Source organism: Pelodiscus sinensis, unplaced genomic scaffold (assembly GCF_049634645.1).
Source record: "Pelodiscus sinensis isolate JC-2024 unplaced genomic scaffold, ASM4963464v1 ctg34, whole genome shotgun sequence".
Lineage (NCBI taxonomy): Eukaryota > Metazoa > Chordata > Testudines > Trionychidae > Pelodiscus > Pelodiscus sinensis.
In genome coordinates this window covers 4,253,795-4,280,043 of record NW_027465849.1, presented here as the reverse complement: position 1 = coordinate 4,280,043, position 26,249 = coordinate 4,253,795, and the positions used below count along the sequence as shown (strand labels likewise).

The window sequence follows — 26,249 nt, the reverse complement described above, 5'->3', positions numbered from 1 at the left end:
TCTTCCTCGCAGAACGAGGAATACCTGCACCGCAAAGCCCCCTCTGAGCTTTTGATTTTTGGCGCAAAAACGCACTTTGAGGTGTGGCATTCCGCAGGTTTTTTGGAAAAACGGCCGTTTTTCTGAAAAAACTCTGTAGTGTAGACACAGCGGGAGGGAGAGAGGAGGAGGGAGGGAGGGAGGGAGGGAGGCAGGGGGCTCAGAAGGAAGAGGGGTGAGAAGAAGGAAAAGCCAGAGGAGCCGAGAGGAGACAGGGGACTGGGAGCAGCGGTCGAGGCAGGTGGGCGGGGCCCAGGAGAGGGGAGTGGGGATTAGGGTGGGCGGGGATTAGGGATGACACCTAGCCGGCTAGCCGAGTCTCTTAAAGTGCCTGCTCTCAGGTGAGCAGCAGGGCCAGAGGCACGTCAGGCACCCGGACAGGTGAGTAGGGGATGTGCCCCTCCAGGGGAAAGGGGAACCAAGGGGTCGGGGATATGCCCCTCCAGGGGAAAGGGGAACCAAGGGGTCGGGGATGTGCCCCTTTGGGGGAAGGGGCACCAAGGGGTTGGGGATATGCCCCTTTGGGGGAAGGGGCACCAAGGGGTCGGGGATATGCCCCTTCGGGGGAAGGGTGGACCAAGGGGTCGGGGATATGCCCCTTTGGGGGAAGGGGCACCAAGGGGTCGGGGATATGCCCCTTTGGGGGAAGGGGCACCAAGGGGTCGGGGATGTGCCCCTCCAGGGGAAAGGGAACCAAGGGGTCGGGGATATGCCCCTTTGGGGGAAGGGGAACCAAGGGGTCGGGGATATGCCCCTTCGGGGGAAGGGGCACCAAGGGGTCGGGGATATGCCCCTTTGGGGGAAGGGGAACCAAGGGGTCGGGGATATGCCCCTTTGGGGGAAGGGGAACCAAGGGGTCGGGGATATGCCCCTTTGGGGGAAGGGGCACCAAGGGGTCGGGGATATGCCCCTTTGGGGGAAGGGGAACCAAGGGGTCGGGGATATGCCCCTTTGGGGGAAGGGGCACCAAGGGGTCGGGGATGTGCCCCTCCAGGGGAAAGGGGAACCAAGGGGTCGGGGATATGCCCCTTCGGGGGAAGGGGAACCAAGGGGTCGGGGATATGCCCCTCCAGGGGAAAGGGGAACCAAGGGGTCGGGGATGTGCCCCTCCAGGGGAAAGGGGAACCAAGGGGTCGGGGATATGCCCCTCCAGGGGAAAGGGGAACCAAGGGGTCGGGGATGTGCCCCTCCAGGGGAAAGGGGAACCAAGGGGTCGGGGATATGCCCCTCCAGGGGAAAGGGGCACCAAGGGGTCGGGGATATGCCCCTTTGGGGAAAGGGGAACCAAGGGGTCGGGGATATGCCCCTCCAGGGGAAAGGGGAACCAAGGGGTCGGGGATGTGCCCCTCCAGGGGAAAGGGGAACCAAGGGGTCGGGGATATGCCCCTCCAGGGGAAAGGGGCACCAAGGGGTCGGGGATATGCTCCTTCGGGAGAAGGGGAACCAAGGGGTCGGGGATGTGCCCCTTTGGGGGAAGGGGAACCAAGGGGTCGGGGATATGCCCCTCCAGGGGAAAGGGGCACCAAGGGGTCGGGGATATGCCCCTTCGGGGAAGGGAGCACCAAGGGGCAAGTGGGCAGGCTCCTGCTGTGCGCCAGGCAGGGGTGGCCATGTTGCTCTGGGCATGATGGCTGTCTGTAGGCTCCTGCCAAAGGCCGGGGGCACAGGGTTAGGCCGGGTTCAGGGGTACCCCCGATAAGGGCGCTGGGGGGGCTGTGTGCCCCTGGCAAGGGGCAGGTGGCAGGAGAATGGCCGGGGACGTGCGTAACACATTGGGGTAGAGTCTCCCCATGCCCAGGGCTGCCTCCTCTCTCCCAAGGAGGTGGACAGATCCCCACATCTGGCCGCTATACCCCCCCCCCCCCGGAAGGGGAGCAGCGGGGGCCTCTCTGTTTTGCTGGGAGGGTGGGGGGTTAGGCTGGTACCGCATTTGGGTCTGGAGCTGTGGCAAAGCCCGGCAGCACATCAGCCTTGCTCTAGGGCAGCTGAGCCCTGGGCGCATGTGTGATACCCCAAAGGGCTGCTTGCCCACGCGGGCCCTGCTGCTTCCAGTTGAACTCAAGGGGCTCTTTTGGGAAACTAGCTAGCCAGTGTGGGGAATCTAGGTGGGTTCCCAGCTCTGGGAGGCAGGAGGGGCTAGTGGTTAGAGCAGGGGGGACTGGGTACCAGTATTCCGGGGTTCCATCTCCAGCTGTGCTATGATTCACTGTGCAACGGCAGGAGTTGGAATGAGGTTAATGACTTAACCATGTGCTCAGATTCGTGGTGTAATAGTGTGGCTGATTAACTCATAAGCAAAAGCGTGTAGGTTAATGCTATAGACTACCCGCATTCCCTCCCCTCTGCCATTACATTTTTTAGCAGGCTGACCAGCAGCCTGGCTCAGTCCTGGTTCGCACCGGGGCTGTGTCCAGACTCAGGGTTTTTTTCGAAAAAACTTCCCCTGCGTCCAGACTCAAGCCGCGTTCTTTCGAAATTAATTCGAAAGAACGCGGCTTTTCTTTCGATGGCGGTAAACCTCATTTCACGAGGAAGAACGCCTTCTTTTGAAAGTTCCTCTTTCGAAAGAAGGCATTCTTCAATGTAAATAGGGCTTCTTCAAAAGAGAGCATCCAGACTCACTGGATGCTTTCTTTCGAAAAAGCAAGCCGCTTTTTCGAAATTTCTCCGTGCAGTCTAGACGCTCTCTTTCGAAAGAGGCTCTTTCGAAAGATGCTTTCGAAAGAGCCTCTTTCGAAAGAAGCCTGCAGTCTAGACATAGCCCAGGTCTGGGACTTACCCCCACTGCAGCTCTGCATTTAAGGTGAATTAGGAGTCAGGCAGACAGGCAACCTGTCTCAGTTCTAGCTCCTGCCAGGTCCAGGACCTCAGTCCCCCACCCCCAGACAGGGGCTGCTTCCACCCCGCACTGCTGCCTCGGTATCAAGGGGCAGCAGAACAGGGCGACAGGCAGCCTGGTCCGCGAGGGGAGCTGGTTTTTAAACTGGCTCCCTTTGTGGACCAGCGCCCGCCTGGCACTCCCTGCAGAGGTCTCCTTGGGAGCGGACCCAGAGCACGCTGGCTGCTGATCCCACCCCCAGGGGCTAGAAAATAGCCAAGTAACCAATAAGAATTCATGAGGATCATCGACTGTTTAACATCCCTAGCTCAGATGCCAGAATGAGGGGTGACCCTGCTCCCAGTGACTACCCCTTTGTGCCTCAGTTTCCCTGTCTGTAACCCTGCAGATGCTCCACTCCTTGCAGGGCACGTGCAATGCAAGCCACTCTTTGCTAAGCACGGCAACGTCCCCTGAGGAAAGGGAAGGTAGAAGGGAAAATTCCCAGGGGGATGTTCCTTTGGGCCAAAGCTTCCCGTAGCAGGCCAACGATGTGGGCCTTTTGGGCACTGCTCCCCTGGGGGTATCTACTGGAGGGGCCCCAAATGGAGGTAGCCAGAATCAGAGACCACCAGAGGAAAGGCAGGGGAGCCAGAGACCACAAGGCGGGCAGAAGGGGAGACTTGGCTTGGTTTCTCCTGTGCCCAGCCTTCCCGACTGACTGGCACAGACCTAGGTGGGGCTGGCTACGTTACAGCCCACACTTGAATGCAAAGGGCCACTGGCAAGACTCCTCCCCCCTTGTCCTTCGAAAGCCGCTCGTATCCCAAACTGTCTCCACTGGTCTGAATCAGGCAGCTGGTCTTTCTCTGGGAACCTCTGCCCAGAGAAACTCCGCCTGCAGGATCCCTTGGCAGCCCTACGAGTTTGAAAGGACTTTCCCTGCTCAGCTTGTCTTGGCTGGGTCAGAACCGGACATGGGACCTTTCCCCTCCAGCGACCGTGAGTTCTGAGCCAATCCCAGGGCAGCAGGCTAATGGGGGATTTTCTCCATCTATGTGTGGAATACATTTTTATGTGCGCCGAGTCATGTGCAAAAGTGCACCACCATTAACAAAACCCAGCTGTGGGTGTGCTGCTAAGCGGCTGGGCGGCATTGGAATATCTCCCGAGCGGCTGCAGGAGAATCCAGGGGGCTCTGGCGAGTTCAGAACAAGCCATTCTGAGAGGCCCTCGGATGCGAGCCCTATGCATTCAACATAATGCTTCCTCCTTTGGGGGGGAGCGTGGCAGCTTAGAGGGCAACGCCACACAAGGATTGAAGAGGCGATGTGCAGAAGAAACTTGAGCTCAGTGGATCTGATATTGGGGCTGGGGATTTTAAGAAGTCAGGATGGAATTTGGATGCTGGACTCTTTCTCCTTTGGTTCCCCAAGCGGCTTGGAAGATTCTGTGACTCCATGATTCATTTCCCTTCCCCCTGCCTCTCCAGCATGGCATTTCAGCTTCTTAATGGATGAACAACCCACCATGAGCTCCCGGCATGGTCCTGGCATGGTCCTGGGACAAACAGGACTTGATCCTTCGATATATAGTGCTTTAAAAGCAAAGAGGTGACTTTTACCTCCTGTATCTGTCTTTGGTGGAAACCAATACTGATACATCCACTTCGGGTGCAGGCGTTTTTGAAAAGGACGCTGCTGAATTGTTGAGGGAAGAGCCACAAACATTATTTGAGGGCTGGAGAAAAGACTTTCTGAGTGAGACACTCCAGCATGGTCTGCACTACATCTGGTCAAACTTATCTTATGTCTTTGCATGGAGTCATAGAATCCTAGAACACTAGGACTGGAAGGGACCTCGAGAGGTCACCGAGTCCAGTCCCCTGTCCTCATGGCAGGACCCAGCACCGACTAGACCATCCCTGATAGATGTCTGTCTAACCTGCTCTTAAATATCTCCAGCGATGGAGATTCCACAACCTCCCTAGGCAACTTATTCCAGCGTTTAACCACCCTGACAGTTAGAAAGTGTTTCCTAATGTGCAACCTAAACCTCCCTTGCTTCAGTTTAAGCCCATTGCTTCTGTCCTCAGAGGCCCAGGAGAACAATTTTTCTCCCTCCTCTCTATGACACCCTTTTAGATACCTGAAGATCACTATCATGTCCCCTCTCAGTCTTCTCCTTTCCAAACTAAACAAGCCCAATTCTTTCAGTCTTCCCTCATAGCTCATGTTCTTTTAGACTTTTAATCATTCTTGTTGCTCTTCTCTGGACCTTCTCCAATTTCTCCACATCTTTCTTGAAATGTGGTACCAGAACTGGACACAAGACTCCAACTGAGGCTTAATCAGTGCAGAGTAGAGCGGAAGAATGACTCCTCGTGTCTTGCTCACAACGCTCCTGTTCATGCATCCCAGAATCATGTTTGCTTTTTTTGCAACAGCGTCACACTATTGACTCATATTTAGCTTGTGGTCTACTATGACCCCTAGGTCCCTTTCTGCAGGACTCCTTCCTAGACAGTCACTTCCCATCCTGTACGTGTGAAACGGATTGTTCCTTCCCAAGTGGAGTACTTGCATTTGTCCTTATTAAACTCCATCCTATTTACCTCAGACCATTTCTCCAGTTTGTCCAGATCAGTTTGAATTATGACCCTATCCTCCAAAGCCCTGGCAACCCCTCCCAGCTTGGTATCATCTGCAAACTTAATAAGCGTGCTCTCTATGCCGATATCTAAATTGTTGACGAAGATGTTGAACAGGACCAGTCTCAAAACTGACCCCTGTGGAACCCCACTTGTTATGCCCTTCCAGCATGACTCTGAACCATTGATAACTACTCTCTGAGAACAGTTATCCAGCCAGTTATGCACCCACCTTATAGTAGCCCCATCTAAGTGCTATTTGCCTAGTTTATTGATAAGAAGATCATGAGAGACCGTATCAAATGCCTTACTAAAGTCTAGGTATACCACATCCACCGCTTCTCCCTTATCCACAAGACTCATTATCCTATCAAAGAAAGTTATCCTCTACACTCGGGCCTCACATCTGCCGGAAAATTAAGTTGGCCTAACTGTGTCACTCAGCAGAGTGAAAAATCCTCTTCCCATGCAGCGTAATTAAGCAGACTGAAGTCTGAAGAATTCTTCCGTCGACCTTGGTACTGTTTTTCGGGGAGGCAGGTTTCGGACAGAACTCCCACTGGGATAAATAGTGCAGAGGAATCCTCAGTTTTGAGTCTCGTCAGCAAAACCCTGAGTTTACACCAGGCAAGTCTGCTTTTACAGTGCCAGCGCAGAGGCTGCCTTGCCCGTACAGGCCTCCAGCAGCAATCCCATAATGCCCCTGCTCCCACGACATGTGGTTGCTCTAGTCACAGCATTGACGCGACAGCTGAACTCGCCCAGGGAAGTCCTAGATCGGATGGTGGAAGCCCAGTTATGGAGGAAGTGCCTGTTTATTTGGGCATTGCAAAGGAGGCGCAGACGTCTGAGCCACTTGAACAACGATGCCGGGCAAAGGGGAAGGAATTGTGACTGTGGAGACCAGTGGGACATTTGCAGCGGCCTCCTACTCCTGCAGCTACTGTGTGGACAGGCCTGCAAACGTGGGGGGTGTGGGAAAGGGAGTACTTGTCCTGGGGCCCAGGGCTCCCGGCCCTTTAAATAGCCGCCGGAGCACCGTACTGCACGCTCCAGGCCGCACTGAGGGCTAGCTGTGCTGGCCCCTCCCCTTCCACCGGTGGCCCTTTCAGGAGCATGGAGCCAGGTGCCCCATCTGCACCTTGCCCAGGGGCCTGGAGAAGCAATTGGCTCCCCTGCGTGTGGTTCTGCTTGCCATGGATATTAAAGAGCTCCTCAACGGTTGTCTGCACTGCACTATAAATGCGGATCTGTGGGACCTGCCTGGGCTTATGGACGCGGGGTTTTCCAAGCCCTGCTGGAGCATCCACACGGCTTTGTCTAGCCCAGGTGTCTCACCGTGGTAACGGTCCTTACGGCGCTGCAGAATGAGAGCTTGGGTCCGAGACTTGGGCTCTGCCATGTGCCCCCAGCAGGGCCCTAGGACACGGGTCCTGTGTGCTTGCTGAGCCGAGTCAGGCTGCTTTGGGCTTTTCCAGCCTCCGTGTGCCGTGCGAATGCCCCTCCGGAAGAAGCCAGCGAGGAGACTTGACCATGGAGTCTAAGACAGTGATTCTCGGCCTGCAGGCTGCCTGCGGCCTACGGGACGCCTTCCAGGCCAAACAGGCAGCGTGTGTATTCACAGACTCCGAGAAGAGACCTCAGGACAGTGGTGGGCAAGGTGCAGCCCGAGGGCCGCATGCTGCCCGTGTGGCTCGTGAGTCAGTGTGTTACTGTCGCCCACGCGCAAGGTTCCAAATTCTGCTGCTTTCCGTCTGCACCGTTCTTTTCCTTCCGGTGGTACGAAAGTGACTCCCGCTGCAGCCAATCACAGCGCGGCCACGGTCCCATCGGCACCACCCGCACAGTCTAGCTACGCCGGCGTAGGGAGCAACGCTGCCCTGTCTGCAGAGACCGCCTTGGTTACAACCATCCTGCTGCCCAATGAGACGAAGGAGGCCGCTGTACAGCCCATCCCCTAGTCCATGTTGCCCTTCGCTGTTTCAGGAGCCATCGAGTCCAACCCCCTGCTCCAAGTAGGGTCAATCCCGATTAAATCATCCCAGCCAGGGCTCTGTCAAGCCGAGATTTAAACACCTCTAGGGATGGAGACTCCACCCCCTCCCTAGGGAACCCAGCCCAGAGCTTCCCCACCCTCCTAGGAAAATCGTTTTTCCTAATATCCAACCTAGACCTCTCCCACTGTAACTTGAGACCATTGAGTCGTTCTGCCATCTGTCACTACTGAGAACAGCCTCTCTCCATCCTCTTTGGAACCCTCCTTCAGGAAGTTGAAGGCTGCTCTCAAATCCCCCCTCACTCTTCTCTTCTGCAGACTAAACAAACCCAAATCCCTCAGTCTCTCCTCATAGGTCATGTGCGCCAGCCCTCTAATCATTTTTGTCACCATCCGTTGGACTTTCTCCAATGTGTCCACATCTTTTCTGTAATGGGGGGGGGGGGGGAGCAGAACTGGACCAATACTCCAGATGTGGCCTCACCAGTGCACAATAAAGGGGAATAATCATTTCTCTAGATCTGCTGGCAAAGCTCCTCCTAATGCCCCCTAATATGCCATTAGCCTTCTTGGCTACAAGGGCACACTGTTGACTCATATCCAGCTTCTGCTCCGCTGGAATCCCCAGGTCCTTTTCTGCAGAACTGCTGCTTAGCCAGTCAGTCCCCAGCCTGTAACAATGCTGGGGATTCTTCCGTCCCAAGGGCAGGACTCTACACTTGTCCTTGTTGAACCTCATCAGATTTCTTTTGGCCCAATCCTCCAATTTGTCTTGGTCACTCTGGACCCTATCCTTACCTTCCAGCATATCTATTTCTCCCCCTAGCTTAGGTCATCTGTGAACTTGCTGAGGGTGCAACTCATCCCCTCATTCAGATCATTAATGAAGATGTTAAACAAAACCGGGCCTAGAACTGATCCTTGGGGCACTCCGCTTGAAACCGACTGCCTGCCAGACATCGAGCCATTGAGCCTGACAATCTAGCCAGCTTTTTATCCACCTTACAGTCCATTTATCTAATCCCTACTTCCTTAACTCGCTGGCAAGAGTATGGAGTATCAAAAGCTTTGCTCTAGTCAAGGTATATCACGTCCACCACCTTCCCTGTGTCCACAGAGCCTGTTACCTTGTCATAGAAGGCAATCAGATTGGTCAGGCACGACTTGCCCTTGGTGAATCCATGTTGACTATTCCTGATCACTTTCCTCTCTTCCAAGTGCTTCACTTGAGGATCCCCTCCATGATTTTTCTGGGGATCGAGGTGAGACTGACTGGTCTGTAGTTTCCTGGATTGTCCTTCCCTTTTCTAAAGACAGGCACTGCATTTGCCTTTTTCCAATCATCCAGGGCCACCCCCGATTGCCACAAGTTTTCAGAGATAATGGCCAAGGGCTCTGCAATAACATTGGCCAATTCCCTCAGCACCCTCGGATGCATTAGATCTGGCCCCATGGATTTGTGTATGTCCCGCTTTTCTAAACCATTCCTAACCTGTTCTTTCTCCACCGAGGGCTGCCCTCCTCCTCCCCGTACTGTGCTGCCCAGTGCAGTGGTCTGGGAGCTGACCTTGTCAGTGAAGACCGAGGCAAAAAAAAAAAGCCTTAAGTAACTCTGTGGCTGTGTCTGGACTGGCATGATTTTCTGGAAATGCTTTTAACGGAAAAGTTTTCCGTTAAAAGCATTTTCGGAAAAGAGCGTCTAGATTGGCACGGACACTTTTCCGCAAAAGCACTTTTTGTGGAAAAGCGTCCGGGGTCAATCTAGATGCGCTTTTGCGCAAAAAAGCCCCGATCGCCATTTTTGCGATTGGGGCTTTTTTGTGGAAAACAAATCTGAGCTGTCTACACTGACTCTTTTGCGCAAAAGTTTTGCGCAAAATGGACTTTTGCCCGAATTGGAGCAGCGTAGTATTTACGCAAAAAGCACTGATTTCTTACAGTAGGAAGTCAGTGCTTTTGCGGAAATTCAAGCCGCCAGTGTAGACAGCTGGCAAGTTTTTCCGGAAAAGTGGCTGATTTTCCGGAAAAACTGGCCAGTCTAGACACAACCTGTATGTCTGCGGCCCACGTAACACATAGGGAGCTGCAGACGTGGCACACTGCAGTGACTAGGTGGAGAACCGCTGGTCTAGAAGGTTCCCGGAAGCGATGGGATCTCTCCTCTAGCGGAGACAAAGCTGCACAAATTGAATCCAGGTTCTGGTTTTGTAACAGATCCAGGCTCTGATTTTTAACAGTGCAGGTGACAAACCAAGGGAGCTAACCCCCAGGCACAAGTGGGTTTTCCTTCTCTCCATGCCTTCAGAGCCAGACTGGCTGCTTTTTGAGATGCTTTCCCCAGCCTCAAGTCATTGGGCTCAACACAGCGATCGGATGCAACTCCCTGGCCTGCGTTACTAGGGTTGCCAGATGGTTTCAGAAAAAATACCGGACAAAAATTTGATAACATGTTGAGCAAAAAACCGCTGGGGAGTAACCAGGGAGGTCGGGCCGAAATGCAGTCACAACCCTTTTAATTGCTACATGTCCCGAGTGGGCTTCCGTCGGGCACTGAGCCAGGCCCGGGAAAAGCAGAAAAATGTACTTAGTTAGAAAATACCAGACATTTATCTGTCCAGCATTGTCTCAATTTGTTAACCGGACGCAAAGTCCAAATACTGGACTGTCCGGTTCAATACCGGACACCTGGCAACCCTGTGCATTACCCAGGCGTCAGACTCACCCAGTCGTGAGCTCCTTTGGCGCCGGATGGAGGAGCCGGCTTTTCCTCTGCCCCCTCCCAGCGGGGCCCGCCCAGGATTAGCTGCTGACAGGATTCCAGAGGGAGATGAACCAGGCAATTAATTAAAACACAACACCCTCAGGATTTTGCCGGGGGCAATTGCTTGGCAAACACTGTTTACTTCCGCTCGCCGTGCCCACTGCCACTCTGCTCCGCCCCAGATTAGCTGCTCATCGGATGTCCTGACAGGATGCTGGGTACCGTGAGTCACCTGGCCACGGGGAAGAGAGCCGCCTGGCCCAGTCACCTGGCTGCAACCATCGGAAACAGCTTCTGTTTCCGGCAGTAAAGCAACAAAGCACACCGGAGGTTTCCTGTAGTGTAGGGTGCTCCGGGCTAGCCCCGCCAGAGAGGTTCCTCACCAACAAAAGCCCCGTTTCCACTTCTCCACTCTCCCGCTGCTGAGCCACCAGGGCTGGGGGTCTTCCTGACCAGCTCCCTGAGCCTTGGTTGAAGTAGATGGGCCTGGCGTCAGCCCTCCCGGGGGGGATGTAAACCAGCCCCCCAGCATCCCCCCAGGAAGAGGAAGCTGGTGTGGACATAGTGTCTGGAGGAAGAGCCGGGCTGGGACCATAGCGCACTGCGTTGTGGCTAGTCTTTGCCCCCCCGGGCCTACGGGGGCAGATCAGGAGCATGGCCGGAGCACACAGCAGCTGTGCGTGGTGGTGATCGTCGGGTCACAGAATGAGCATGCCCAGGGCCGCCCTTAGGATGGAAAGGGCGCTGTGCAGGACTATTAAGCTGTTGCCCTTGGGCCCGACGGCAGCCGGGAGGGGATGGCGGTTTGTAGAGCTGGGATTTTATAATCTGCAACACGCTCATGAAATAGTTTTAAAGGAAATTTGAAACGAAGGCCCTGTGGACTCTCGGTAAATCCGGAAACTGACAGTCTGGACCGGGGCTTGGCAAATGGTTTCCTTGTCACCCTAAAGGCTCTTTCAAAGTGCCATGTTCTGCTACTTGCTCGGCCAGGCCGACTCTCTGACCACGGACAGAAAGAGACAGGAGGGTGGACATTAAGACCTAGTAGTGCCCCGAATTTTCAGGTGCCCCACACAGCTGCCTATTCTGCACATGGGGAAGGACAGCCCTGAGTGCACCAGCCCCTAGCCCTCTGCCAGGGAAAGATTCACAGTCTGCGTCTCACAGTGGACATGGGGACAGGCTGTTCTACATAAGAAAATTACACTGAGCCAGCTGTGGTGCTCAGGAGTGTGCAAAATCTATGCCCTGCCCCCCCCCGGGAAAGACCTAGGTAAGCCGATAACCCCCAGTGCAGGCCAGGCTAAGAATTCTTCCATCCGCCTGGCCCGGTCTCTCGGGTAGCTGGATTTTTACAGCGCCCGGAGAGCCCCGCCCAGTGGTCGCGTCCACACTGCAGTGTTACGGGGTAGACGAGCCCGGGGGGCAGCTGAAGTCTGGGTCCTGGGGGAGGCGGGGTCTCGGAGGTGGGTGGTGATTGTTTTCCACGCTTGTTCCAGGATTTCTGCTGGCTGGCTGGCTGCCCTTCGAGTCTCTGCCCTTTGGTGACTACGCGGAACGTCGCTTTCTTGACACGCACATGTAAGTGCGGGGGGGGGGGAAGCTGGGGTCTCAGGTGGAACGGCCACATGGGGGCTGGGAGTTTGGTGAGCAGACAGAGGTTGGGGGCTGGGCCATGCAAGAGACAGGAAGGCTGGCAGGCAGAGCATGTGGGGCAAGCGCTAATGCCAGAGAATAGCAAAGTTCCTGGCAATGCTGGGTACCTCCAGGAAGCATCACCCACACCCTGACACCAGCTGAGGCTGGCACAGCCCGTGGCCTGCCCGGGCAGCTGTCAAGCTGGGCTCTTGCCTTGACCCTTCCCTTGCTCGAAACGTGCTTTTGCTTGCACCTGCTTCTCCCCTTTCACTAGTGGCCAGGGGCTGTGCATGGCAAATCTCAGAGCGGCGTGGGAGGCGGGCAAGGCTGGAAGCAGCATGGCAGGCTCTTCACACCAGCCCCCCAGCTCGCGTGGCCTGGGCAGCTAACCAAGGCCTCGCACAATGATAACGCAGTGTTCCCACCCTCGTTTTACCATGGGGGAAACTGAGGCAGGGAGCATGGCAGGGACTTGCCCAGGGCATCCGTGGCAGAGCTGAGAACTGAACCCGGGAATCCAGGTGATGAGGTTCTGCTCTAACTACTAGACCCCACTCCCTTCCCAAAGCTGGGTGTACTGACATCCCACATACCAACCACAGTATTCCTTTCCTCCAGCCAGGGAAACCCCCCTCCCCTCCCCCTTCCCTCACTTGTCATCACAAAACCCCACTCGTCTCCTGGAGCAGAGCTCCCAGCCTCCCCTGCTGTAGCCACTAGACCCTCCTTCTTCCCTTCCCCCCTTATCTGAGGTTAGAACCCAAGAGTTCTGACTCCCAGTATTCCACTCTAACCACTGGGCCTCTCTCCCCTCCCAGATCCTGGAAGAAAACCCAGGAATCCTGGCCCCCAGACCCTCCTGCTCTAACCCTCATTTCTCTCCCCCCAAGAGATGGGGGTAGAACTCAGAGGTCTTGGTTCCCAACCAGACCTGCTGTAACCATTAGACCCCACTTCCTGCTCCCAGGGCTGTTCCCCCCGCCTCTAACTCCTAGAGCCCTCCCCCTCTCTGGAGCACTGCTCGAGGCAGGTTCTCATCCCACCCTCCTCCTGCTAGGATCTGACTCCTCCATCCCATATGCTAGACAGGGCAGCTGCGTGCCTTATGCAGCGCTGCCCGCTAACCTGCCCCCTCTTTGTGCCACTGCCCGTAGAGCCTGCGCCATGGACGGCCGAGCTGAGCCCCTGAGCCTGCTGACGCGCTGGTACATCTACGCCCTGCACGGCTACTTCTGCGAGGTGATGTTCACGGCCGCCTGGACCTTCGCGGCCGAGCAGGACTGGAAGTTCCAGGGGGTCACCAGCGTCTGGGCCTTGTTCATCTACGGCACGGCCGGCCTGGTGCAGGAGCGCATGTACCTGCGGCTGCGGGGACGCTGCTGCCTGCCGAAGCGCTGCCTCTGCTACACGCTCTGGATCTACCTCTGGGAGTTCAGCACTGGGTACTTCCTGCGCACCTTCCAGGCCTGCCCCTGGGACTACAGCCACTTCCGCTACCACCTGCTGGGGCTGGTGACGCTGGAGTATGCCGCCTTCTGGGCCCTGGGCGCCCTGCTGCTGGAGATGATCATCAGGAAAACCCTGCAGCTGCGGCTCGAGGGGCCCAGCGCCTCGTCCCCCATGGCCTGCTTCCAGCCCCGCAAGCAGGCCTGAGCACAGGGGAGGCTGCGCCAGCCGCCCCGTTCGGGCCCTGCTGCTGCAGCAGCCTGGAGACGGCAGGACCCTGCGCACCGGGGGCACCGAGCTGGCTTGCACCAGACCCAGGGGAGGAGTCTGCAGGGGGGCAGTGCGGGGAGACGCACTGCTCCATTGGCACACCTGCCCGAGACCCTCCTCCCGGAGCCAACCATTCCCACCTCCCCCGCCTGCAGGAAGATTCCCTGAGACAAGTCCACCAGGATGTACCTGGGGCCCAGTTTTCATCCACCTCACCTGACCCCTCCCTGCGCTGGGTGGCAGGTGGCTTCTAGCCCCCTCTGGGCCCTACAGCCAGGTCTGTTCGGAGTCTCAACGCCCGGACCATGGAGCGCGCCAGACCCTGAGGCGGGTTAGGAAGGTAGCGAGCTGGGCCCGGATAGCCAAAAGGCTGAGGAATGTTAACTAGCGCTGACAAGCGATCAAAAAATGTAATTGCGATGAATCGTGTGCAACTCCCCTTTGAAATGCCGCCATGGCATTTCAAGGGGGCAGCGCTGCATGGAGCCCGGGATCAGCTGGACTTCCCAGCCGACCCGGGCTCCACGCAGCGCTGCCCCTTGGAAGAGCTGCCACGGCGTTTCCAAGGGGTAGCGCACTAGGCGCCAGGCTCCACTTGCCCCTTTGAAGTGCTGGAGCGGCACTTCAAAGAGGCAGCGCAGCAGTAACACCTGCGATTAGCATGTTAATTGTTTTAATGGGTTAATCCTGTCCTGTGTTAATCACAGGGTATGTCTACATTACAAAGTTAGTTCGAACTAACGGACGTGAGTTCGAACTAACTTTCATAGGCGCTACACTAGCGCTCCGTTAGTTCGAATTTAATTCGAACTAACGGAGCGCTTAGTTCGAACTAGGTAATCCTCATTCCACGAGGATTAAGCCTAGTTCAAACTTACTAGTTCGAATTAAGGGCTGTGTGGACCCTTAATTCGAACTAGTGGGAGGCTAGCTCTTCCCAGGTTTCCCTGGTGGCCACTTTGGCCAACACCAGGGAAACTTGTCTGCCCCCCTCCCGGCCCCGGACCCCTTAAAGGGGCACGGGCTGGCTACGGTGCCCATGCCAGGTGCAAGCCTGCCAGCACCCAGCCAGCAGACCCTGCACCTGGCACGGATCAAGCCACCCACCCGATACCCCCCAGCCCTCCCCCTCTTCCCGGGACCAGGCTGGCGGCTCCCGGGAGCTTGCCCGGGACCGTAAAAGGCGGGCACCAACCTGGGCTAGTGCGGACATCGTGGACCTCGTCCACGATCTCCGCACTAGGCACAGGGAGGTGGCCGGCTAGGGCAGGAGAGCTGCCAGCCTGGCCACCCAGGAGCAGGAGTGCATGAAAATCAAGGTGGTCCACTGAGACCCCCGACCCTGAGCCCTGAACTTACAATGGCCGTACTGGGTCAGACCAAAGTTCCATCTAGCCCAGTAGCCTGTCTGCCGACAGCAGCCAACCCTAGGGACCCTGGAGGGGATGGACTGAAGACAGTGACCAAGCCATTTGTCTCGTGCCATCCCTCTCCAGCCTTCCACAAACCTTGGGCAGGGACACCACTTCTACCCCCTGGCTAATAGCACTCCATGGACCCAACCTCCATGACTTGATCTCACTTCCCTTTAAACTCTGTTCTAGTTGTAGCCTTCACAGCCTCCTGCAGCAAGGAGTTCCACAGGTTGACTCTTTGCTTTGTGAAGAACAACTTTCTGTTACTAGTTTGAAGCCTGCTACCCATTCCTTTCCTTTGGGGTGTGTCTAGACTACAGTTTTGTCGACAAAAGTGGACTTTTTGTCGACAAAACTATACCTGTGTCTACACTACCACTGAGTTCTGTCGACATAACGTCGACAGAACTCAGCAGTTTTGTCGACGCTGGTAAACCTCATTTTACGAGGCATAACGCCTTCTGTCGACAGAGTTCTGTCGACAGAAGGTGTTATTGCATGTAGGGTTGTGTCTAGACTACAGGGTTTTGTCGACAAAGCAGCTTGCTTTGTTGACAGAACTGGATGTAGTCTAGACACTCTTTGTCGACAGAAGCTTTGTCGACAGTATCTGTTGACAAAACTTCTGTCGACAAAAGCCTGTAGTCTAGACGTACCCTTGGTGTCCTCTAGTCCTTCTTTATGGGAACTAATGAAGAACTTTTCTGTATGCACCGTCTCCACCCAACTCCTGCTTTTAGAGACCTCTATCCTGTCCCCCCTCCCTCTCCTCTTTTCTAAGCTGAAAAGTCCCAGTCTCTTTAGCCTCTCTTCATATGGGACCTGTTCCCAACCCCTGATCATTTTAGTTGCCCTTCCCTCTCCCAGCCTCCCAGTCTCCCCCAGTTTTGTTCAATAAAGACAGATTCCATTTCGGAAGAAACGTTATCTTTATTTTGTACATCAAGAAGAGGGGCTAGGGAAGGGTAAGCGGAAGGAGGTGAGGGAGGAATGGGGTACAAGCCCCCGATGGGGAGGACTGGGCTGGCTCTGCGGGCTTCTGGGGGTGGAAGCTCTCCTGCAGCCCCCCAATTGCCCTCTCTGCCCAGATGGCAGCCTGCGGCAAGTGCAGCCGGGCTGATGGCCGAGTGCTGTGATGTGCCCAGTGTGGGTAGTCTGGGCACTCCAAGCCAGGACTGCTTTGCAAGCGGGGCACCCCTGAGAACTGTCTGTCCGGGATGGCGGTCGGGACCCTTTAAACACAGCCCTCGGCTAGCCTGAGACAGCAGCTCCACGCTCTAAGTCCTCCTCTGATGCCCTGCCGGCACTGCTTCCGGCCATCCTTAAGCTCGGTTCTGGGTCCACTTAATGTGGACATGCTAGTTCGAATTAGCAAAACGCTAATTCGAACTAGTTTTTTAGTCTGGATGCGTTAGTTCGAATTAGCGCTGTAGTGTAGACGTACCCACAGGCATTAACGCAGGTCAGTCGACAGCCCTAATGTTAACCAACAGCCACTTTGGGGCGATCTGTGTCTGCCCCCTGGGGGACGTACCCTGACAGATCTCTACAAGCCCTGGGGGCAGAGACCAGACACAGCGCAGCGCGCTCCAGCCACACCCCTAACAGCCCCTATGGACCCTGGGGGGCAGAGACCAGCCACAGTGCAGCGTGCTCCGGCCACGCCCCGATCTGGGAGGTGTGCGCTTCACCCAGGTGGACAGACACTCCTCCAGCTGTGGAAATCTCAGGGAGGGGGCTCTGTTCCCCGGGGGAACATGGCTCAGGATGTAACTGCTCCTTCCCGCCCCCTCGCTTGGGGGTGTCCAGCTGCTCTTCTCAGGTGTTGCTGCTGGCAGTTGGGGGGTCCCCATTTGCTGGTGGCTGTTCCCCAGGACCATGGCTCTGACAGGTTCCAACGCCGCTCCAGCGCAGTATTCAGCCGTGGTGCTATGGGTGGTGCTGTTGGTTCAGCGCTGGGCATAGGGCCTTTCATTAAACGTCCTGTGGATTCTCTAGTATTGCGAGTGCTGAATCTTCAACCTTCTCCTGGCCCCCCTGGGGATCGGGGCCCTGCCCCACCCTGGCAGGCACATCCGGGCAAGGAGATCTCCCAGACAGGAGCTACAGAGGCGGTGGCTACCTGCGCCAAGCACCCTTCCCCCACAGGCACAGCTGCAATGTGGGGCTGGGAAGAGCTGGGTGGCTAACAGGCCAATGACCCTCTGATAAGGCGGCCTAGGGTGGCAGGGAGGTGGGAACCCAGCTAAGGGAACAGGGGTGGGAGAATGCATCCATTAAACGTGCCTGGGGGCAGTGAGGGCCCTGACTGACCAGAGTACCGGGCGCTGCCCAGACCCTGGCTGAGATCTGGGCCCTGTTGTGCCTGGTTAGCTCTCTACTGGCTCAGCTCCTGATATGACAAACTTCTGGGTTCAGGACTCAAAGTGCTGCCCTTTTGCAATCCCCCAACCTACACACAATTTGTCAGTGTGTTTGCAATGAAACAAGCCACACCCGCCATGCAGGGAATGGGGCAGGGCAGGCGACAGCAGGTGGTGTGGGCAGGCATGCAGACCTAGTCGAGCATGGAAGGGACGATCTTCTTCCATTTACGTGATTGAAGCAATGTATAGCAGCAATGAACCCCTCCAAGTCACTGTCTCAGGTAGGGAAACTGAGGCACGGTGAGTGATTTGCTACCCACAATCCTTTGCTGTGAGATGCAGCTGCTGAAGCTACAGAATGGGAGACAGGGCTAGATGGGCCTGTTGGCTGTATACGGAGCAGAGGGATGGGATACTGGGCTAGCTGGGCCCACTGGTGTGAGCCTCCAACTCTAATCCCACAGCCAGGAGTGGGGACTCCGAAGTTTTTTGGAGCCTGGACTCTTTTTTTCCCTGTGTTTGTGCAACACCTAGGGCATGATGAAGCTGCTGGAATCCTTTTAATAAGCATGGAGGATTTGTTCCCCATTGCTCCCCTTATTACACATCCTAATTTGTTTATCCGATAAGGGGACATGACAGCTGAACTGAGACAAACAGCATGTGACAGCTGAAAAATGTCTGTCCCTGCACCCAGCCCAGCTATTTGAAATCTCTGTGAGTCACGGCAGCTTGGATTGCACGTCTCTTTCCGCAAGCCAGCCCCTGCGAGTCCCAAAGCCCTTTATGCCCACGAATCACTCGAACCCTGACAGGTGGTCCTGGGAGGTTAAGGCAGAATTATTGACCCCATCCTACAGGTGGGAAAACTGAGGCATGGGGTGGTTCATCCCATTGCAGATCCAGGAATGGAAACCTGAAGTCCTGCCTCCATCTGCTCCCATCACTAGGTCTCATTCCCCTCTTAGAGGCAGGAATAGAATTCAGGAGTCCTGACTTCCAGCTCCCCGCCCTGCTCCCAGTCACCAATGGGGGCCCTGGTGAGCTTGTCCCCAAAAGCTCCCCCACAGCTGTGTGGAGACCAGGGGCCCGTCTCGTCCCACACGCCATCCAGAGACAGGACGGCTGAGCCTCCTCCCAGTGCAATCTGGCGTCTCTGGACAGTGGCTCTCTACTGATATGGGACGGGGCTCTCCAAACACACGTTTCCCAGGAGCTGGTGCACACGGGCCAGCTTTGCAGGGACCAATACAGTGGCCATGGCATAAGGGGAGCTACACACTTGAAACTCTGGCTCTGCAGGGTTTGAAGCCCCCCAGGAGCTAAATGCAGGAGCAACACAGCCTAATGGTGGAGTGATGGCCAGGGTTCTAGTCCCACTGCTGCCACCAGTTTGCTCAGGCAAGGCTCCGTGCCTCAGTTTCTCCATCTGTAAAAGCAGATCAATGACACTATGCTGCTCGGTAACATGCTTTGAGATCCACCCGTGATAAAAGCTAGGGAGGGTTCTCATCAGCAGGGAGTGGGGCTAGCGCAATGCTCAGTCAGGTGTGGAAGGAAAATTGTCAAGTTTAAGGCAGGAAGGGACAATTAGACCATCCATTCAGCTTCCTGTATAGCCTGGCCTTCCGGTTCCCTGCACTTTCTCCATCAGGGCCCAGGAACTTGCGTTTGATACGAGCATCTCTTGCAGAAACGCACCCAGAATTGATTTGCTTCTCAGATTGAGTGTGTGCATCTCTCTCTCGCTTTGTGTTTGTGGGTCTCTGTAGGTCCTTGTGTTTGTGTGTCTCTTTAGCTGGGTGGACAGGTCTGGTTTTGTGTGAGTCTCTCACTCTTTGTGCTCTTGTCGATGTGTCTGTTCAGCTGAGGCGGGGGGAGGGGCAGTAGGGATGTTAGATATTGGGGAATTGAACAGTCGTGTAACTACATGAAATCTTTGCACTTACACAACTATTGGATAGTCCCCGGGGGGAGGGGGGGGCTGGCAGCCAGTGTGCTCCAGTCCCACTCCCAGGGAGCCCCCTGCCACCCCGGGTGGCAGCAGCCCGTCTGCTGGAAGTTCGGACAGAAGATCCTGGGGAGGGGGCGGGGGGAGAAGGCTGCCAAGAAGCAGCCTCTGTCTGCAGAGGCCTGAGCTAGCCATGGACAGAGGCTGGTCCAGCAGCAAACCCTGTCTGCGGGGGGTCCGAGTTCCCCATAACAGAGGCTGCTCCACCTCCCATGGAGCAGCCTTTGTCGACGGGGGTTCCCAGCTGGCAGCTTCTGTCCACTGGGATCTGGGCCCACCGTGGACAGAGGCTGCTTTGCAGCAGCCTCCCCTGCACCACCCCCCAACACTGCTGCCTCTAATAGAGGCAACTACATGGAGGTGGAGGGGGCAGGCAGCATCGCGGAGCTGGTGCTGGGGGGAACCAGATTTTAAGCTGGCTCCCCGCCAGCACCAGCTCCTGCTTCCCCCCTTGCTGCCTCTGATACAGAAGCAGCGGGGGGAGGGGGGGGATGTGAGTAGTCGACAAGATTGACCAGTAAGCAGCTCCCAGGCTGCAGGGCCTGGAGCAAGGCCTGAGGGACTAAGGGACACCGCCAGGATAGGTGTACACTCGCTTGCCAACAGTCCAGACTGCAGTGCGGCCCTGAGGCAGGGGCTAGATGAAGACTGGCAGTGGGTCACTGAGGCAAGGTGGGCACAGGGGCTTTGGGGTTCCCTGGGAGGGAGGCTTCCAGAATGTGGGGGTGCTGCAATGGGGCAGTAACCTGAGAAGACACCCTAGTCTGGAAGGGTATGTCTACACTACCCCGCTAGTTCGAACTAGCGGGGTAATGTATGCATACCGCACTTGCTAATGAAGCCCGGGATTTGAATTTCCCGGGCTTCATTAGCATAAGCGGGGAGCCGCCATTTTTAAATCCCCGCTGCTTCGAACCCCGTGCAGCGCAGCTACATGGGGCTCGAACTAGGTAGTTCGGACTAGGTACCTATTCCGAACTACCATTACTCCTCGTGAAACGAGGTGTACCGGTAGTTCGGAATAGGCACCCTAGTCCGAACTACCTAGTTCGAGCCCCGTGTAGCCGCGCTGCACGGGGTTCGAAGCAGCGGGGATTTAAAAATGGCGGCTCCCCGCTTATGCTAATGAAGCCCGGGAAATTCAAATCCCGGGCTTCATTAGCAAGTGCGGTATGCATACATTACCCTCCTAGTTCGAACTAGGAGGGTAGTGTAGACATACCCGAAAGGATGTGGGTCCTAACACAGAGTGGCAGAGCCAAGAACAGCCAGCAGCAGGTGAGACGCCAGCCGAAAAAGGGGGTGCGCCAGAGCTGAGACCCTAATTCCCAGAGGGTACGTCTACACTACAACGTTAATTTGAACTAACTTAGTTCGAATTAGTTAATTCGAACTAAGCTAATTCGAACTAACGGATCCAGACTAAAAAACTAGTTCGAATTAGCGTTTTGCTAATTCAAACTAGCATGTCCACATTAAGTGGACCCTGAACAGGGCTTAAGGATGGCCGGAAGCAGTGCCGGCAGGGCATCAGAGGAGGACTTAGAGCGTGGAGATGCTGTCTCAGGCTAGCCGAGGACTGTGCTTAAAGGGTCCCGACCCCCACCCCGGACAGACAGTTCTCAGGGGTGCCCCGCTTGCAAAGCAGTCCAGGCTTGGATTGCCCGGAGTACCCACACTGGGCACATCACAACATTCGGCCATCAGACCGGCTGCACTTGCTGCAGGCTGCCATCTGGGGAGAGGGGGCAATTGGGGGGGCTGCAGGAGAGCTTCCACCCCCAGAAGCCCGCAGAGCCAGCCCAGTCCTCCCCATCGGGGGCGCGTACCCCATTCCTCCCTCACCTCCTTCCACTTACCCTTCCCTAGCCCCTCTTCTTGATGTACAAAATAAAGGACAATTGTGTTCAAAAATGGAATCTGTCTTTATTGAACAAAACGGGGGGAGACTGGGAAAAGGAGGTGGGAGAGGGGAAGAGAGAGGCTGGGAGAGGGGAGGGCAACTAAAATGATCAGGGGTTGGGAACAGGTCCCATATGAAGAGAGGCTAAAGAGACTGGGACTTTTCAGCTTAGAAAAGAGGAGAGGGAGGGGGGACAGGATAGAGGTCTCTAAAAGCAGGAGTTGGGTGGAGACGGTGCATACAGAAAAGTTCTTCATTAGTTCCCATAAAGAAGAACTAGAGGACACCAAAGGAAAGGAATGGGTAGCAGGCTTCAAACTAGTAACAGAAAGTTGTTCTTCACAAAGCAGAGAGTCAACCTGTGGAACTCCTTGCTGCAGGAGGCTGTGAAGGCTACAACTAGAACAGAGTTTAAAGGGAAGTGAGATCAAGTCATGGAGGTTGGGTCCATGGAGTGCTATTAGTCAGGGGGTAGGAGTGGTGTCCCTGCCCAAGGTTTGTGGAAGGCTGGAGAGGGATGGCACGAGACAAATGGCTTGGTCACTGTCTTCGGTCCGTCCCCTCCAGGGTCCCTAGGGTTGGCCGCTGTCGGCAGACAGGCTACTGGGCTAGATGGACCTTTGGTCTGACCCAGGACGGCCATTGTAAGCTCAGGTCTCAGGGTCGGGGGTCTCAGTGGACCCCCTTGATTTTCATGCACACCTGCTCCTGGGTGGCCAGGCTGGCAGCTCTCCTGCCCTAGATGGCCACTTTCCTGTGCCTAGTGCGGAGATCATGGACGAGGTCCACGATGTCTGCACTAGCCCAGGCGGGTGCCCACCTCTTGTGGTCCCGGGCAAGCTCCCGGGAGCCGCCAGCCTGGTCCCGGGAAGAGGGGGAGGCCTCGGGGGCATCGGGTGGGTGGCTCGATCCGTGCCAGGTGCAGGGTCTGCTGGCTGGATGCTGGCAGGCTTGCACCTGGCACGGGCACCGTAGCCAGCCCGTGCCCCTTTAAGGGCTCCAGGGCCGGGAGGGGGGCAGAAGAGTTTCCCTGGTGGTGGCCAGAGTGGCCACCAGGGAAACCTGGGGAGGGCTAGCCTCCCACTAGTTCGAATTAAGGGGCTACACAGCCCTTAATTCGAACTAGTAAGTTTGAACTAGGCTTAATCCTCGTAAAATGAGGTTTTCTTTGTTCGAACTAAGCGCTCCGTTAGTTCGAACTAACTTTGTAGTGTAGACAGACCCAGAGTGACCACCAGGAGGCGCTGTGGTGAGCCGTCCTGCCTGTGTTACAGTTCTGTTATCGTGTGAGTTTGATTGTGTGTCTCTGTCTCTTTAGGTTTGTGGGTTGTGTGTGTCTCTCATTGTGTCCATCTGTTTGTGTCTGTTTAGCTGCGGGTGGGTGTTGTGCTGCCTGTGTGTATGTATGTCAGCCTGGGGCGTTGGCGCTCTTATTTGTTTATCTGTGTCTGTTTAGCTGGGAGTGTGTGTAGCTTTGTGGCAGTGTCTGGGTGTGTGTAGGTTTGTGTGTCCAGCAGGGTAGGTGTGTGAGTCTCACTGCATGGACCTCTGCGTCTCTATATAGTTTTTACCTTGTGCCAGAAGCAGACACCTACCCGGCTGCCCCAATCTGGCTTCCTACCACCCCAGGGGTCTCCCACTGGAGGCTGCCTCCCAGCCCTACAGCAATGGAATCAGTCCCCGAGTCCCTTGCTCCCTGTGACTCGCTAGCTGGGTAGGGGCCTGTGACCCACAGACCAGCAGTTCCCCATTGCATTCAGCAGAGGGCAGGCGTGTCGCAGTTCAGCAGGGTGTTTTACCAGCCAGATGCTAGCTAAGGGACAAGATGAGACTTTAGGACCTGCCTGTCCGTCCCCCATCCCTGCCCCTTGGGTTCGGTTCCCCAGCACTAGGCTCAGAAATCGCATGAGCTAGAACTTTCCCCTCTGCCTTCTTGGGGCTCAGGCTCCTCCGAGACAGGCCGCTGTGGCCCCTCCCACTCCTTCCTTTACATCAGCGCTGGCCAGTGTAACAGCCTCGCTCTGTCGGAGTCAATGGGCCGGTTCCCCCAAGTGCTGCAGAATTTACTCTGCTTCTTTCGCATCAAGGGCCAAATGCCCAGCTGGAAACCTCTGTGTTGGGCCATTGAACTTGCCTATTATTATTTCTTGGGTGTAGCACACAGAGGCCTCAGCTCAGAGCTACCTGCTGGTGCTTGGCTGGGGGGGAACGGGGCCGGTGCAGACACAGCGTGAGAGACTGCTGCCTGCTGGAGAAATTGGGGAAACTGAGGCATGTAGCAGTGACATGACCTGCTCAAATGCACCCTGCAACTCAGTGGAAGAGAAGTGAGGGCTGCAGAGTCCCCCAGCCTCCCGGGGTTTTGTTGCTGTCCTGACACCCTGGGGAGGGAGGAGGTTCGGGGGAGAGGGGAGCAAGAGGAGAACAACTCAGGCAATAACCTGCAATAACAACCCATTGGTCAGCACAGGGGGCAGGGAACAGGTGTGGTTCCCTACAGCCCCTCCCCTCCAATCCTTGCAGCAACAGCTCCGGGGTGGGCTCCCAGAAAAGCCATCCTGTCTCTGGGGCGGTTTCAGTGAGATCTGTGCAGTGAGAGCCCATCCCCCCCCCCCCGTCCTTTGTAAATCTCCCCCTCGACATCTCGCCTTCAAAATCAAACCCAGGGAGGCGAAATGTTCCCTCCAAAGCCACTTTCCAAGCTGGGGACTCTGCTTTATCTGGAAAGAGGTTGCCTGGCCTGACTGGGGGGGAAGGAGGGACACAGCCACAAACCCTACTAAGGAGCCCCCCATCTGCATCATTGTAAATCTTGATGCTGGGGGAGAGATGCCCCTGGCTGCTTTTCTCCCTCCCTTGAAGCTGGGGCCAGAAGTGGAGTGGGGAAAAAAATTCCCTCCTTTTTTTTTTTTTTTACTGTTGTCCCCAAAGCTGGGAAAGTCCACAGCGGAGCCTGGAACTCTATTGACTGTAGGGAATTCACTTCTCCTGGCCCGAGGGGTGGGACAGTGATGCTAAAGGAAGAAGTGGTATCAGTGATATCGACAGGCCTTCACTGGGATCGGGGCCTTGTGCCTGGCCCTGCACAGAGCCTGACTGAGTGGGCAAATGATGAGACAGACTTTCCTTCAAGTGCTGACCATCTACCTAGGCACTGATAGGGGAAACTGAGGCACAAAGCAGGACCATCGCTTACCCAAGGTCACACAGCAGGTGGGGGAGTAGAGTTAGAACTCGGCTCCCAACCACCCCCATGTCCCCTGCTCTAGCCTTTAGACTGCACCCCCCTCCCACAGCTAGGAACCGAACCCCGGTGCCCTGGCTCCCAGCCCCTTGCCTTGTAAAGCTGTCGTGTGCTTTTCCCCAGTGGTGCCCATCTTCAGCTCTTCTGGACATGCATGAATTTCACCTTCCCTTTGATTGTCAATGTCGAGGTGCGTGAGGGTGAGGTCGGGAGAGCTCCCCTGCTCCCAGCTGCCTGCGCTGGAGAAGCCACAGGTGTGTTCAGACCACGCATGCCTCTCCTTTGCAGCAGGTACTTCAGCCTGGGGCTGGGCTGTACTGGATGCACGGGCTCTCTCGCAGTGCAGGGGAAACGGTTCTTCCCGCTGGTCAGATGGGGAAAATGAGTCATCACTGATCACCCAGCGTGAGAACCGGGAACAGAACTTAGGAGCCCTGGTTCTACCTCAGCCTCACATGCCACAAGGGAATCCAAGAGGCCTGGCCACTAAACCTCACTCTCTTCTCCCATGGCTGGCCATTGAACCCAGATGCTCTGATTCCCAGCCTTCCCCCCTCTAACCAGTAGACACCACTCCCTTCCTGGAGCTGGCAAAGGAGCCCAGGTGTCCCTGGTTCCCAGCCTCCCCTCCTTGCTATAACCACTAGCCCCCACTCCCCTCCCAGAACTGGGTCTAGAACTCAGGAGTCCTGACACCTGAGCCAACTTGCCTGTTGGAATCAGCGCCTCCTTGCCTCCTGGTTTGGGGTAAGAGAGCTGAGCAAATAACTGTAGCCAAAGCTGGATGCGGCCTCGCAGGGTGGGACAGGGGCAGTTCTCCACTGAGGCTGCCTCCGCACCTGCTCCGCCCCCCCAGGGGGATCACGCCGCTGCTGGCCAGCTGAGGGCGCCGCTGCTGGGAGGGATGGCGCCCCAGCGTCCGGATGAGGCTGCACCGGGCTCGGCTCACAGCAGGTGGAGAATGCAGCATGCGCATCTAGGCCCCATCCACTGCCCGGTCTGCGCAACTGGGGGCGCGGGCCCCCATGGGACTGGGACTGGCCCTGCTGCACTGTGGGGCAAACAGCATAGGGCTCCTGCGGCCATGGGACAGCTAGGCTGGGCAGCAGGGAGACTCAGCTCAGGCTGCTCTAACCACTACATCCCTGTCGTGTGGTTCGACTTTTCGATCCAAGGGAAACCAGGACACTCCAGAGAGACTTACCCACTTTCTTATTTATTACAAGCTTTAAGCAGTTCATATAGTTGTTTAAATTTGACAAGCCTTATAAACAATTACAATATAAACCTTAACTACTATACATTCTACAGCAATTAACACAGCACAAAGCAATGCAAAAGCAATTCATAGAAGATTATTATACTGTAATACAATAATTAAGCCTAGTTCACTTATACTTCACCCGGATGCTACCTACAGTACCAGACAGGAGGTTGTGGTCCCTTTAATTCCCACAGGTCGGGACACCAAGCGCTGGGTGGCCAGTGTGAAGGGTCCATTACTTCTAGTTACAACAAGCACGACTTGTGGGTCAGTCCAGCTCCTCCCTCCTACTGATGATCTTTTCTATACCTGTATTAATACTCGACTTGGTCGTTCTAGTAATATCTATCAATTGATTATGTATTGCACAAACTACCTATTATGCCTATATTTGGGATACATCCTGCTAATTCAGGCTGTTGCCA

The 26,249-nt window shown here is 55.8% G+C and overlaps 1 protein-coding gene across 1 annotated transcript; it reads left to right on the top strand.

Annotated features, from left to right (window-relative positions):
* Positions 1–308: 308 nt before the first annotated feature.
* Positions 309–15,984, top strand: LOC102463923 (transmembrane protein 229B-like). Its single transcript, XM_075915338.1, has 3 exons — positions 309–420; positions 11,767–11,848; positions 13,060–15,984. Exon 3 carries the CDS (start codon positions 13,070–13,072, stop codon positions 13,556–13,558), a length of 489 nt encoding a protein of 162 aa, XP_075771453.1. The 5' UTR covers positions 309–420; positions 11,767–11,848; positions 13,060–13,069; the 3' UTR covers positions 13,559–15,984.
* The last annotated feature ends 10,265 nt before the right edge of the window (positions 15,985–26,249 follow it).

Coding starts and splice junctions, on each gene's coding strand:
- LOC102463923 (XM_075915338.1), top strand. CDS start 13,070: ATGGACGGCCGAGCTGAGCCCCTGAGCCTGCTGACGCGCTGGTACATC.